Source organism: Thermobia domestica, chromosome 13 (genome assembly GCF_964235325.1).
Source record: "Thermobia domestica chromosome 13, izTheDome1.hap1.1, whole genome shotgun sequence".
NCBI classification, from domain to species: Eukaryota; Metazoa; Arthropoda; class Insecta; order Zygentoma; family Lepismatidae; genus Thermobia; species Thermobia domestica.
In genome coordinates this window covers 137,158,909-137,174,243 of record NC_137466.1, presented here as the reverse complement: position 1 = coordinate 137,174,243, position 15,335 = coordinate 137,158,909, and the positions used below count along the sequence as shown (strand labels likewise).

The window sequence follows — 15,335 nt, the reverse complement described above, 5'->3', positions numbered from 1 at the left end:
ATTAGCTTAACTAAACAAATGCTACTACTGAAACTAATTCAAAAAAAATTAAACTTGATGAAATAGCTGTAATATGAAAGAATAGAACACGAAGATAATTGAGTGCTCCAGTAAGGCTATAAACAAACCAGGCTTAGGTAAACATGACATCAAATGAAAGAGAATCAAATGTTCAAAGCATAGAAAAGCTAATCATCTTCCTCTCTGCAACCAAGGAACATGAAATCAGGCGCACAGTCTTGACAAAGTTCATGGACCTTGACAAAGCCTTTGACAACGTTGCCTTCTAGAAGCTTGTTACTACGAAGTCTCTTTGCCTTTGTTTCCTCTTGCACCGGGGCTGCAAACAGCCTTACCGAACTTTAACCTACGATGGATAGGGGTATTTTGCATATATTGTTACATTCCTTGTGATTTCCTCTACACATTTACATGCATATGATATACTGTACTCTAACATCCATGCTACAAATACCTGGTGAATAAACAGCTGTAATTCACATCTCAAGAAGCACTAAAATTTTACTGCTTTCTCTATTTCATCTAGTTTCGGAGGTACCCTGCAGAAATGCTGCAGGACAACATTTCTTCTCATAAAGGAGTAACTGTCATATATTACTCATGTGGAGAACTACTTTCATAACCTTTCCCAAGTTGGTTATTTTAGGGATTTAGGATTTAGATTGCTAGGCTTTCGGCATCTAAGGCCATTTAGCCTTTCACGTTTCTGAGGGATGACGTCCCTCGGCGAGCACACAATCCGGGGAAAGGTAAGGAAGGAAGCGGCCTGCGACCTGTAAATTAAATACCACCCCAGCATTTGACTGGTGTGAATGAGGAAAACCCAGGAAAACCTCATACAGGGTGGCTGACCTGAAAAAGCGTTTTCACTTTTTCGACCGAGTGCCCCTACCGGGAATCGAACCCGGGACCGCTCGCACAAGTTCGTAATTCTTCATGATATGTGGTGCTGAAAAATTAGACATATTTACCCTATATAATTGCACAAAGTGAGATCAGATAACATCAGAGATGCTGCTCGGGAAAGGGGATGTAGCTGACTCGATCTTGAAGAAATACTTACTTGACACGTATGAAGAAAAAGAAGAACGATGTCCCCCTTAGACGGATTAAACCTTTTTCTTTCGAAAATCCGTGTCTTCACTGTTCGCCTTTTCCCGTTTTGCCTTATGATTCTTATCACAGGAAACGTCAATCAAAAATTGGTACTTAATGATTTGTTATCGTTAGACAAAACGGGAATTCCCGTTTCGCCTTACAATAATTTTCATATATTGGTAGCCCTGCTTGAGCAAACGCACAACTTGCTTCGAATCTGCTGCCACTCTCTCAAATTCATGTTGTCATTTTTCATTTCTCTTTACCGGATTTATTATTTTTTTTCGTTGTATATAAAGACAGTACAATCACTTTTAACACTATCCACCTTACATACACTTTATTTTAATTTTAACCTCAATGACAATCGTTTATTCTGTCTACAGAAGTAGAATACCAACTCTTCGAAAACAATTGTACTCGGATCAGGAGTGTAAAAGAATTTTGAATAGAAAAAAAAATTCCTCGCCGACGCTTAGTACTTATGTGTAAAGATAAAGGACATATTAAAATGATTGCTCTCATAATCATTTTTCATTTATTGCGTACTGAGCAGAAACTCCAACTCACAAAACTTCTCAGCCATCAATAGTCTGAGCTCAATGTTCAATAGTGTGCAAAACATTTCAAGTCAAAAGTGTACGACTATACTTAAGTAGGGAAGAAAATAATAAACTCTTCCACAACTCTAAGGGAGGATAGTTTTATTTGATAAAGTTAACACTTTTAAAAAATGGTAGCAACAAGGAACTTACAATAGCGATATATACAAGGGTAGGTGGGGAGAGGAATAGGGAATGGCCAAATGAGATTCGCTCCGTCTGAAACAAGCAAAATCTAAGCGAAATGTGACGGGATATAATTTTAGAAAAGCCGATGTCAAAAAACTTTACACTGAACTTGGGCGGGTAAACTGGGACTATCTTACAGGATGCAGTAATGTAGACGAAGCTGTTAAATGCTTTTACGACACTATATATAGGTCAGGGGTGTCCACAAGGGGGGGCTATGACGCAAAGTGCGTCATTGAAATATTTGGGGGGGGTAAAAATCTGTGTAAGTATGTTTGAGGGAGTGTTAAAATTAATCGAAAAGATTTTTTTCATGGAAGAACACCTACGGGTAGACAATTGGGGGGGTGCGTCATGGACATAAGGGGGGTGGGCACCACTGTATAGGTGTTCCAAAGAAAACAAAAACCCCGCAAAACTATCCAACGTGGTTCACTTTGGATACAATTAAGAAAATAAAGTCGAAAACATCATAGGAAAATAAAAAAGAGGGACGGGAATAAAAGTTTCCATCAACAAGAGTTCAACAGGTTACGGAGAGAAATTAAAAATGAGGTACGGGATGCGTATAAGAATTTTGTATCAATGTCCGAGGCATCCTTAGAACAAAATTCATCCGAATTATGGAATTTTGTAAACATTAAGACACGTCATTTAAATGCTGAATTCTTATAAATAATAGTAAAGAAATAAACAACGATGACGTAATTGCTTAGGAGTTTGCGGACTACTTTCAGTCTGTATACAACAAAAGTAAAAGCAATAAAACGGAACAGTCAGTGTGGGTAGATTATGGTCTAAATATACTGCGTATATCATCAAGAGAAAGACAGGAAATAGCTAATATAATAATAATAATAATAATAATAATAATAAAAAGAGATGAAATCCAAAAGAGCGGTAGGTCCCGATGGAATCCCAAGCTATATTGTAAAGGGTTGTATAGATCACTTCCTAACACCGTTGAAAACCATATTTAACCTGTCAATTAAATCTGGAAAATTCCCTAATGAGTGGAAAACAACGAGAGTTTCACCTATCCCGAAATCGAATAATAATAAGAGAGAAATTAAAAACTATAGGCCCATCTCAATCTTAAGCACCTTTGCTAAGATTTATGAAACAGTCTTATACTAGCGGATAATAGCACACGTGCGGCCATCTACATCAGAACCACAACATGGCTTTCTTACAGGCAGGTCAACGGTCACAAATCCTTGTCTAATATCTGCCTTTATAAGTAAAACACTAAACTTGGGGGGATAAGTAGATGTAATATACATAAATTTTGCGAAAGCGTTCGGCAGCGTAAATCATAATAGATTGCTCAGCAAGCTTAAACAATTTAGCTTCAGCAGCGAATTTATTGATCTATTTAAATCTTACTTGGAAAACAGAAAACAATTTGTCGTGTACAAAGGTTTTAAGTATCAGGAGTATGTACAACTATCAGGGGTGCTACAGGGTTCAAATTTAAGGACATTGTTGTAGAGCGGGGGAGGGGGCTTGAAATTTTTGTAACTTCGTTTTCTGTAAGATAATTGATCGTTAGGAGTCAATCAGGGTACAGGTTTCCGATTAGATGTCTCATTTAAAGATCTGTATGTTGCTCAAATAGTTTCGTACTGAGTCTGATGAGTAAAAGTTCCAGATCAGTTCTGAGTTCGTCACTCGCAAGTGTGTATAAGTGTGTAAAATGGCTGTATCTTTCATTACGTCGAAACGAAAGTGAAGATTACTGTATTACAAAGAATATATTATCAGTTAATCTATTGTCGTGAGTCAAAATCATACTGGAAGTGTGGTGAAAGGTGTAAGGCCACTGTTGTTCTAGTTCGTGATGAATTTGAATTTTCAGCTGTTGAACACACGCATCCTCTGAGAAAATGAGCAGATTGAAAGTTCTCTCATAGCGAAATAAAGAAGAGGGTAGCAGAAGATCCATTCGGAATCCTCACCTCAATACAGGGACGGATCCAGGGGGCGATTGGGGCGATTGCCCCCCAACAGAACAGGAAACTTTCTTATTTTATATATAAATAAAGCCCATCCCAGAGTTTGGAGCTCTTAAAAATAGCTCTAACCAGGGAAGGGTCCAAATGGGGTACTCGAGTTGCCGGACGACATGTATCAGATATGAAAGAGGGTGTGAATCTATGTGCATATGCAAATGTATAGCGGCTGAGGGCAACATGGAGAAGCAGGAGAGCCGGAAGAAATATGGCCGGCCGTATAGGGCCCAGCAACAAAGAAAGCTAAGGAATCACTAGTTCTACGCGTGAATGGTCTCAGTAAGTAAAGTCAAATGTTCAGTGGTAGATGCATGATAAGATCTGCTATATATAATGAACATCATGGCCGCCATATTGAAAGTGACCATTTTGAATTCGGATTCACAGTATAAAAGAGAAAGTGAGTCATGTGGCATATAAAATAGCACTGGAATTTTATCAGGAATACATTGGTACTAAATATTGCAAGTTGAGATGTAACATTCAAGAAGGACGCATATAAATTCTGTAATAGTCTCACTATGACGCAAAACTGGAGCTTGGAGAATTCTAGTTTGTATACAGACCAAAGGAAAAGTATGTTTATATGCAGAATAGTTGCGAGTAAGAGACAGAGAAAGAAGAGACTAAAGATGAGTCCGTGCCACCTACTCTGTGTCCTGTTTGCAGACAGAAAATACACGAGAAAGCTCGTATGTGTTATCAGTGAAGTAATCAATTAAGATAGAGTGGTTGGTAGGAAGGTTAATTAGTGCATGAGTTTGGGACGTGCAACAATAATCCCTGTGTAGATCAGAAATGTAGTTTTTGGTGAATATCGATACAGTGGTCGAAGAATAACAAACGTTAGAGGTAGATGATAGCGTGTCAGGTGAGAACAGCTCTTATGTTTTCATTCCACTCTTATAGATACTCTTCACATCAACTGTCCTTCATAGATTGCTATGTACCTCTATCAGTATACTTGCTTATGTGATGATACATGTTATTTTCTTTGAGAAGAACCGCGTTGTAATTGTAACTGTAATCCCCACCCCTCCTTTGTGTCGGGTATTCTAACGTGACAACAACTATCTATCTTTAACACTGCAATATTACCAGCTCTTCACATGTGCAAATGCTCTTTGTAATCTTTTTTTCTAAATCTGCATCATGTGCCAACATTATTCCGAAGGTTATTCCGAAGTTTGTTCAAATCTCCCCTCACGACTTTCCTGCATATTACTTTTCCACTCGCAATAAAGTTACTACAAAATGGTTAATACCAATGAATTCCTGGTAAAATTTCAGTGCTATTTCATGTGCCACATTACTCACTTCCTCTTTTACAGTGTGTATCCGAATTCAAGATGGCTACTCAATATGGCGGCCATGATGTTCATTACATATAGCAGATCTTATCATGCATCTACTACTAAACTTTGACCTTACTTACTGAGACCATTCACGCGTAGAACTAGTGAGTCCTTAGCTTTCTCTGTTGCTGGACCCTATAGTCGACCATATTTCTTCCGGCTCTTCTGCTTTTCCATGTTGCCCTTAGCCGCTATAAATTTGCATATGTATATAGTTTCACACCGTCTTTCATATCTGATACATGTCGTCCGGCAACTCAAGTGCCCCATTCGGACCCTTCCCTGGTAAGTAGCAGTATTACAAGCCACCTCCCACCCAGAATTTCGTCCTGGATCCGCCCCTCCCTCAATATATATAGAATAATTGAGTTACTGAAACAGAAGCAATAAGAACAGGCCTATGAAGCTTCGATGGCCATGTTTTAGCAGGACATACTGTAAAATACCAGAAATATACTGGTAAGTGGATACAATTAAATATTCGCCTGCGTATTTGAAATGTAGACTGAGTAGTAAACAGATTTCTCTAATGCAATACTTAGATGCTGTTGCTCATTGTATAATGGAAGATAAATAGAATCTTGTATACAGGGCCGGATCTAGGAGGGTGCAAAGGTGCACGTACAGCCCCCCCTTCGTTGTAAATCTACACTACCTAAAATGAGAAGCTAGCATTGAGTTTTGCAAAATCAATAGTTTAATTCAATTTTCTGAGGTTGAAGAAAAACAATTCATCGAGAGCATAAACACAGCATTTCCAAAGGAATTCCTCATTCACATCGCAGATGCCTAGAGGCATTTTAAAAAATCAAATTTAATTCAAATGTACGGGTAGTTAGTTGTTGGTGCACCCCTCCTCCCTCAGACAATCCTGGATCCGGCCCTGCTTGTATAGATGTTCTGTACTTCTTGTAGTTACTGTACTTATTTTGTTATATGTATAAACAAAACAAATTGTATCCATGATTGTATTTCCAATCCTACCAACATAAGGTTCGTAAGGCGAAATGGGAAATTCACATCGAAATTTCCCGTTCCGCCTTACATCAAAATGGAAAGTAATGACAAGTTTTATATGCAAATTTCATTCCTAGAGGTCATAAGGCGAAGCGGGAAAAGGCGAACAGTGCAAGAAATCAAAAATCAGCACACTATCTTAAACCAACACAAACGAGAAAATAAGCACTTCACAGCCATGAGCTACAGTAAAGATAAAAAATTACGGAGATATTGTAGAAACATAAGTCAGCTCAGTGTTCACGACTCTTCTCATACAAACACGAACACATTACAAAATACACTGGCCAAAGTACCATAAAGCTAGAAGGACCATGTACTTTTGTCTTATCTAAGGATGATAGATTGACTAAAAGGGTAGACTAGATTAGATACTGTTAAGCAACTTTGACAGTAGCAATGTCGTCGCCTTGTGTAGCGTAGTCGTTAATGCTCTCGCCTTTGGTGCGAATGGTCCTGGGTTTGATTTCCCGGTGGGGACAATCAGTCGAAAAAAATGTAAAGAACTTTTCTAGGCCAACCATTCTAAATAAGTTTTCTTGGAATTTCCTCATTCATACCAGGAAAATGGGGCCGCGATGGCTCAGTGGTAGAACGTTCACCTCTGGTGCTTGGGGTCCCTGGTTCGATCCTAGCTCTCGCCAAGTGAACCTTATGATGGACAAACACCGTGTGCGTGGGTTTCCTCGGAATTTTTCAGATACCTCCCACTTTCTTCATTCCACCATTTCACTCATTTCTCATCACCACCGCCTCCTTTAGCCTAACCGGCATAACTGTAAGACGTAAAACTCAAAATTTCATTTCATTTCATACCAGGAAAATACCAGGATGGCACCTTAAATAACGGTTCCAGGTCGCATCCTTATTTTCCCAATCCCTTTCATCCTCTCCAGTTCCCCGGGCAATGTGATCGCTGAGGGACCTCATCCTTCATAAATGACGGGTTAGCATGGTGATAGATGGCGAAAGCCCAGAAATCTAATTTCTAATTCTAATCCTACTTCCGGTGTCAAAAAAGGCACAAGGCTCCAAATGTTATATTCTCAGTTCTTATAGTTAATGACGAAGGAAACATATGTTTATATTTCACATTTGTTTTCCTTATCTTTGATCCATTATTCCTTGACGTTTCTTCTATCAGAAATACAGACAAAATTGACAATTCTTATATTCAATATAATATATAGATCAGAGTAAAACATAACTCCAACCAACAACTTACCATAATTTATTCAACAGTTTCGACTTCATATTCTTAATCACAATTTTGCTTACTTGATTTAGGCTTTGGCAAGTAAATTGGTTGGCCAAATGCAACTACGGCCAACGTTTATAGTTAGCCAATCTACCGTTTTCCGCTGTTTCGTCTACTGTCTGCGCTGCTAGGATATAATTATGTTTGTTTGGAACGGTATGGAAGTAATGTCCTTGACCCATGCATCAATAACCAACAAAAGAAGAAGCAGTTAATATCAAAATCTTATTTACCTTGTACTACCATATTTACGAAACTCATTTCCTGGACTGTATTGTATGTAATTTCTCCATGATTTCTGGCTAGAACTTCGTTGATTTCCTGCCTGGCTTTCTCTTGGATGCTCGGATTCAAGGCGAGTTCATATAGAGCTAAACTAATTGTGGTTGATGCTGTCTCAAATCCCGCAAGAAAGAATAATAATGCCTGTGCAGTAATATCGTTGTCAGTAAAGTCTGGAAAACAATATATGATATATACGAATCATGTAAAAGAATACAGTACTGCAAGCATACAATCATACGAGGTGTATTCAAAAATATTGAACTACTTTTCCCCCTTGCGTAAACAAAAATTCAGGTACCGTCTGTCCATGATGTATAAGGGCCTTTTTGTGCATGTGTGAATTTTTGGTCGCCAAGCGTCATTCGCGAGCATCCACAGTCTTTGAGTGTGGATGTGTAGTAGGCGCTGGTCGTAATTGCAATTTCTGTCAAATGACGGAACACCTTAAGCAATACGTGTGAATCAAGTTTCCAGTTCTGCCAAATACTTGGCGATATCAAAGCGGGGACAACAAGATTGACTGTTAGGAAGCAAGTAAGCCATTGGCCCAAGAAAGCTTGAAGAGAGTGTTTCCGAAATTCGTCTCGAAGTTGCTAATATTAGAGCAGAAGCCACTTTGATTGGAAATCACAGAGGGCATATTGCAAAAGACATAAAGTGACTCCAACTTTCTTAACACTTCAACTTGGGTTTATGGGTACGACTCAGATGTAATATCCACAACGGAAATCTTCATCATCCCGAAACAAAAATGCACAGCAGATTAGCATCAGTGTGAAAGTGATTCTGGTCGTTTTCTTTGACTTACAGACGACCGGACCTATGAGAACGAAAACTTAGAAGAATCTTCACAACAATGCCCTCCGCATATTTTTCATCTGATTCAGATTTCTTGGTCAAACACAGAATTCTTGTAGTTTGTCAGCCTCTGTACTGGCCTCAATATTAGGAAATAATTTTTGTCTCTTCCTAATATTGAAAATGTTGTTGAAAAAGACTCGATTTCATTCCAGAGAAGATATTATGCCGAATACGAAAGTCCAGTTCAACACTATTCCATAAGAAGATTTTTCCAAGAGTTTTCGAAGAGTTTTCGAATACCGATAGGGTCGCTGAGATAAGTGTACTTTTCGAAAAGAACAAATTTTAAGAAGAATATAGTTATCTGAATAAATGTAATTTTGCCGACCAAGAGTTCAATATTTTTTGAACACCCCTCATATATGTTATATTTAAATGATCTGAGTCGCTAGATTGACTAATACTATTATACGTACGTTATTATCCATTTTAACATTAATATATTTCACCATATTTGTTCACTTACACGACTCACAGATAATCCTGCAACAATAAAATTTCTTTATCATATTGTAAAATGCCCGCTTTGACGTTTGTGGGAAACTCACTCCAACAATATAACACATAAGTGGACGAAAATCATGTGTTTAGCGCCACAAACTCTGCACACATCCATCCAACAGATTGACAAGGGAAGGTCTCACAAGTTGTCGCCCAAACCTGATTGCCACAGAGCACATCTGATACAGCATCATGAGAAATGAAAATGAACAAAATTTAAGGTGCTATGGACCAGAAGGATATTATCTATGGGACTTCAACATTTGAATATCCAAAAGAATTATAGCATGGAATTATGTACGTAGTAAATGTGTTGAAAACCGTTAAAGCGCACAATATAACGAGAACAAAATACCATATTGAAAACATAACTGAAGTGTAGTGGTACAGTTATGTTTAGTGATAATAGTGCATTTTAAATATGTGTACATTTGTATATGGTGCTATTTCAAACAAAATACTTTTATGCTGAGTTGGCGACACTGTTTGTGGTTTTCAATATGGTATTTTGTTCTCGTTAAATTGTGCGCTTTAACGGTTTTCAACACATTTACTACGTACATAATTTCATGCTATAATTCTTTTGGATATTCAAATGTTGAAGTCCCATAGATAATATCCTTCTGGTCCATAGCACCTTAAATTTTGTTCATTTTCATTTCTCATGATGCTCTATCAGATGTGCTATGTAGCAATCAGATTTGAGCGACAACTTGTGGAATCTTCCCTTGTGAGATATCCCAGACAATCAGGAGGCAGTGCGTTGTAGATCTAGACCATATAATTGTGTAGCTTTCGTTTGTATGAAGTTCTTGCTTAGATCACCGTAATCACATATTTAACTTGGTTTGCAGGTATCACATTTCTTTTATGTTAAACTGTGTTACGTGTAGTTGCATAATTGCGAGTATTAAAGTTAATGATAACACGAAATTGACAAATGACAATACTTATGTACACGGCATCTCAGCTTAATAAATCAATAGTAAGATATTTTCTGCCAAAACATACTTTATTCTCTTATCCGTACTTAAATCAGGATTCCTATACTCCAGCTTCCTTTATAAAATACGTTGTGCCGATACGGCCGAACTCTGAAACATAGATATTTAGATAGAGTGTACTAGTAGATCTGATATCTGTTTCACCGCCTTTAATATGTCTTACAGATTTTCGAGCTAGGCAACCTCAAAGTTACTGTTTATTTGTTTTCGGCACCGCTTAACATTGAAACAACACGGTTTTTGCCCATGTTCATATGGGCTTTTCTAAATTGTTTAGGTGTGAGGATTTCACCAGTAGATATTGGCTACATAATAAATGAACACCCGGTGTATTCAACGTTAAAATTAAATAGACATAGTAATTTCGAGACTACTAAGAAAGTAATCTTAGAATTAATTTGCACTATTTTAAAAAAGTTTCGTTTACCGCCGAAAACTTCAATATATTTCTATATTTATTTGAAATATTTATTTATTTATTTAGCAATCAGCAAATACAGCTGAGAGGCCATTTTATACTGGATATCTATCAATAACAACAACGATGGAAAGGATTTGGGAAGGTATCGGCCAGGGCCTGTTTAGTAGGTATCATCCCGGCATTTGCCTAGTCAGGATGGTCGGCAGCGGGAATCAAACCGACGACCTTCCGAATGCGAAGTCAACACTCTACCACTTGAGGTACTTCGCTCGGTATATATTTTCCTATATTTTCGCATATCCGCATATTTGCTCTATTTGTTTGCATATTCGTCCTTTCCAAGAGAGAAAAGATCTGTCCGTTAGAGAGACAAAAAATCACAAAAACTACTTAATGGATCACAATTAATTTTGGCCAGGATGTACAGTCCGCAGCAAAAAACCTGCAACATGAGCATGTAAGTTTATAGTGAAACTACGCCTAACAGCGCAGGGAATCAACAGAACGTCTAAGTGGCGCGAATCACGACAGGAGAAACCTCGGCGTCCTCCCCTGCACATTTATTTTGGAACAAAATACTTCGTCGTTTCACAATAAACTTACATGCTCATGTTGCAGGTTTTTTGCTGCGGACTGTACAATGTCAAAAGTTAGAAACAGAGCTCCTTGATAGAGGGGATACTCAAACCGGAAGTGGTAACAATCAATCATTTCCGGTTTAACATTGATCACTACTAAGAAGATATGGTAATAGATAGGAAGAAGCTGTTTTCTACAATAGATTAAGTGTCCCAAGAATACATTTGACTATCTACTAAAACCGGAAGTGATAGAAATTCAATACATCTTCTGATTTTCATTTTGATCTGCATAGAGCAAAGATAATAAGAGGTAGCCAGAAGCGTTTTTTTTTTTTTCAAAACCAATTTAACGTTCTAATAACAGGTACCATCTTCCCTTAATTCTCTATTCAAACCAGAATATCAGAAATCAACATCAAGTTTTAAGGTTGATTCCTATAGAGTAAAAACGGAAAATAATAGAGAAAAGGAATTTTCTGCAATCAACTAAGAAAGAATATTTTCCCAAGAATATATTCCGTCTCCATCCTAGTCTCTATAATAAAACCGGATGCGGTACTACTACTTCAGGTTTGAATATTAATTGAAAAAGTATTACGCCATACAAACCAGACACCTTCACGTGGTATCCACGTAACATTATTAGTTGTTTAACTTCACCTTTATTAAAGGGTGCTCACAAAACAACGGTGCGGATTTCTATTTAACTTTTGGAAGCCCTGTTCAAGTACTTCGCTGTCAAATATAGTGAAGATATCGAAATCTTAGGTGTCCCAGGTAAACCTTCTGAGAGCACGGGATCTTTTGACTCCCTCCAGAATCGGTGTCCTTGGTCACAAGAGAGAGTTATGACGCAGTAAGCTATTAAATTCTTTTATGAATATAGTGATAAAGGCGAACATCAACTATCTAATCCATATTGTTTAAAAACGATACAATTAATTGAGTTTAAAAAGTCTCTATTTGAACCTGCTAGTAGTACGTTCTACGAGTCCAAAGTTTTCAGAGACTCAATCACGTTTCTATTAGTGCGACATCAGAATTACATAGTTAAAGCTCGTCCGTGTGACATTAACCTACAGTTTAGCATGAAGTCTTAAGTACATAAGCTCCTATCGGAAATCGAACTTGGCTAACCCGCGGTAACAGGCATATTCTATACATTCAGCCAAAGGAATTCTATATATCCACAAGGAATCTTCTATACATTCGTATATAATTTCACGAGCAAGACAATCGAAAGAATTTTTTTCAGCATGATCAAAGCAACTTTATTGTTATTGGGATCATGCAATGGGACTTATAAGATTGTAACACTATATGTCTGTACGTCCGGTACTCCACATAATAACTTTTGAATTCTGCTTTTTCTGCAACACAGTTTGAGCAATTATGTCCGCATAATTCGTTAATAGAGTCAATCCGCTAGTATTTTCATTGGTAACGGTGATGTTAACGATAGCTATCCAAGTGACGTGATCCTCTTTACTGTCCGTGCCAGAATTAATCATTCACTTACTCCGTCTGTCTGTTTTCACTTCTCGGTCCATGACCATTAAAAAGCCGTGCCCAAAGCAGAATACTATCTGAACATGCCCGTATCCACGCTCGTCTAGGGGGCCGGACCCCCCTAAATTTTGGCTGGCCTCCCTAAAATTTTCACAGTAGGCATCAAAATGAACTATAATATGGTGATGAACTATAATATGGTTAAATCGCCCCCCCCTAACTTCTACCGGCCAACCCCTACATTTTGGAGCTGGCTACCGACCTGTATCTGAATTAAGTTTAAAAAGTCGTTTTACATTCACTGTGCACTCAAATACATATTTTAGCAAAGAAATTTAGAAATTTTACGATTCTTCTTTATAGCCATAAATATTTTTTATAATAAATATTCTATAGCAGTGATTCCCACTTACTTCACAGTTGCGGAGCCCTTTTATTATTTTAAGGCAAGACATGAACCCTACACTTTTAAATTTTGGCATCTGTGTAGTAGTAGTAGTATTTTTGAGGTAAGTAAGCTACATTGACAATAATTAAATTACAAACCCTTATCTATATAACAAGTATACAATATACAGGGAGTTCTTAGCATTATTTACATCTATAAATTACAGTCTTATAATAAAATGTAAGTAATTTCACTGACCCCTAGCGGTACGCGGACTGCTAATTGGGAACTACTGCCAATTGGGTAAATAGTTTTTCTGAACGTCATGCATTTCTCACCTTGTTCATTGGAAGGTTTTTCTGCTCTATTTTCTTCCTTCTTCAATTTCATTAGAAAATGAAGTAAATCATCTCGAACACAATCTTCTCGCATCTTCAGAGTTTCTTTCAGAAAACAATTGAAAAAATCTGCTATATCTTCAGGTATGAAACGAAGTCTTAAGAAATTGCTCACAGTTGGAGTAAAAATCATCAGAAACAATGTTATGCTCTTCATTAAGCCTGCAGGGCCGAACATTTTTTTACTTATTTGGTGAAAGTTAGTTTTGTCGTTTTCAAAAGAGTTAATTTCAATGCCAAAAGTACACGATCCAATTACATCCATTGTAAATTTAGAAATAATATCTTTCATTTCAAAATCATTGGTTTGCTTCAGTTGACTTTTAATAAAGTCTTTTAGTTTCATAGCACATTCATTGATCAAAGGAGTCATACGTTTTAGCTTATTTGGTGTAAATGCTGGATTCAACTGACTTCTAATACGTTTCCATTTTTCTCCTTTGAGAAACGATAAACTTTTACACCAAAGAGGATCAGCTTTTTCTTCAAGCTGGAATATGTTCCCTTGAAAGTGTGAGAAATTTGTGACTAATATACACTGGATAAGACTGGGATCTCTGATTAGAAGACCTGGCTTGTGTAATTGATAAAATCCAATACACTTTTCGCCCGTTGATTGCCTGTAAAGATCTCGAAGAACAACTCCAAAATGTTTCCTTTGTAGAACCGCATCTTTGAGGCTGCCTACTGGAAAGGTTGGCTGAATATACTTGATATTTCTCTTCTTCCAGTACTGGTACGAATGCATGAAGTAGATGTAAATTATAGAAGGTAGCAAAGCGAACACAGAAATCACGTAAAATCCCACATAGCGAATGAGAGAATCCATTTTTTTTTTTTTTTTTTTACTATTTTTCTTCTTTCCTTATTTTATCTGAGCTTCTTCTGAAATAAAACCAGTAAAATTATAAGGTAAATTTATTTATTCATATATTTATAAATTTTAAAGATTCTTCACAAACTTCACCACCATTTAAAAAAAATGAATAATTAATAAAACACAAATAATAACAATACAATAAAAAATACACAGACATTTAAAAATTGATGCAGATATTATCTATAAAATCCTATTACAAAACTAATAACTGTATTTTCTTGTAAGCCAGAAATTTGGACCAGTTCATGTAATTATAATTGTCAATCACTTACATGTCTGCACGATAGATATTATCATGTGCTTTTTTTTCTGTATGGAAGTTTGAAGTGCGTATATGATGAAAGATCAATGAAGCTTCTATTTTCTTTATGCAGATCATATTAGGTTGATTCGTTAATTTGTGCTGTTCATTTTCAGGATTTTTTTTTTTTTTTTTTTTTTTGCTTAATGTTAGTAATGACGGGAGTGCTGCAGAATTAAAAAAGTGTAACTGTGTTATCAGGGCCGGCGAGAGGGGAGGGCAGGAGGGACCAGAGCCCTGGGGCCCGACGGCCGAGGATAAAGAATTATTAAATGTGTATTTTTACTCAGTTCGCTTCCAATCAGTGCGCTCTTTGTGTAACAATTTTTGTGTACTGTGGTCTTGCAAAGAAATGACAGGTGACCAGATCCAAGAACAAGCAGATGCACTATTCCAGCGATACCCAAAAGATTTAGGAGATGATCTTTCTGATGAACTGCATAGCCTGAAATTGATATATTCGGCCAATTTTGGTGAGAAAACGCTTTCACCATGGGATCTCCTAAATAACATCAAAACTTTGAAGCTAGAAACTTGATTTACAAATCTGACAGTGGTCCTTCGTATATTCGCCACAATCCCTGCTACCGTTGCTAGTGCAGAGCGCTCTTTCCCTCTGTTAAGTAGAGTAAGAAATGTTTTACTCTCTACAAT

General features: G+C 37.2%; 1 protein-coding gene across 1 annotated transcript in view; it reads right to left on the bottom strand.

The window, feature by feature from the left end:
* Positions 1 to 14,381, bottom strand: part of LOC145668553 (cytochrome P450 6j1-like) — a 41,708-nt gene extending 27,327 nt beyond the window's left edge. The window contains exons 1-2 of the mRNA XM_081736540.1: positions 13,441 to 14,381; positions 7,786 to 8,007 (exon numbers count right to left, since the gene is read on the bottom strand). Coding sequence (XP_081592666.1) covers positions 7,786 to 8,007; positions 13,441 to 14,329 — 1,111 coding nt within the window. The 5' untranslated portion in view covers positions 14,330 to 14,381. The remainder of the gene's footprint in view (positions 1 to 7,785; positions 8,008 to 13,440) is intronic.
* Between the last annotated feature and the right edge of the window lie 954 nt (positions 14,382 to 15,335).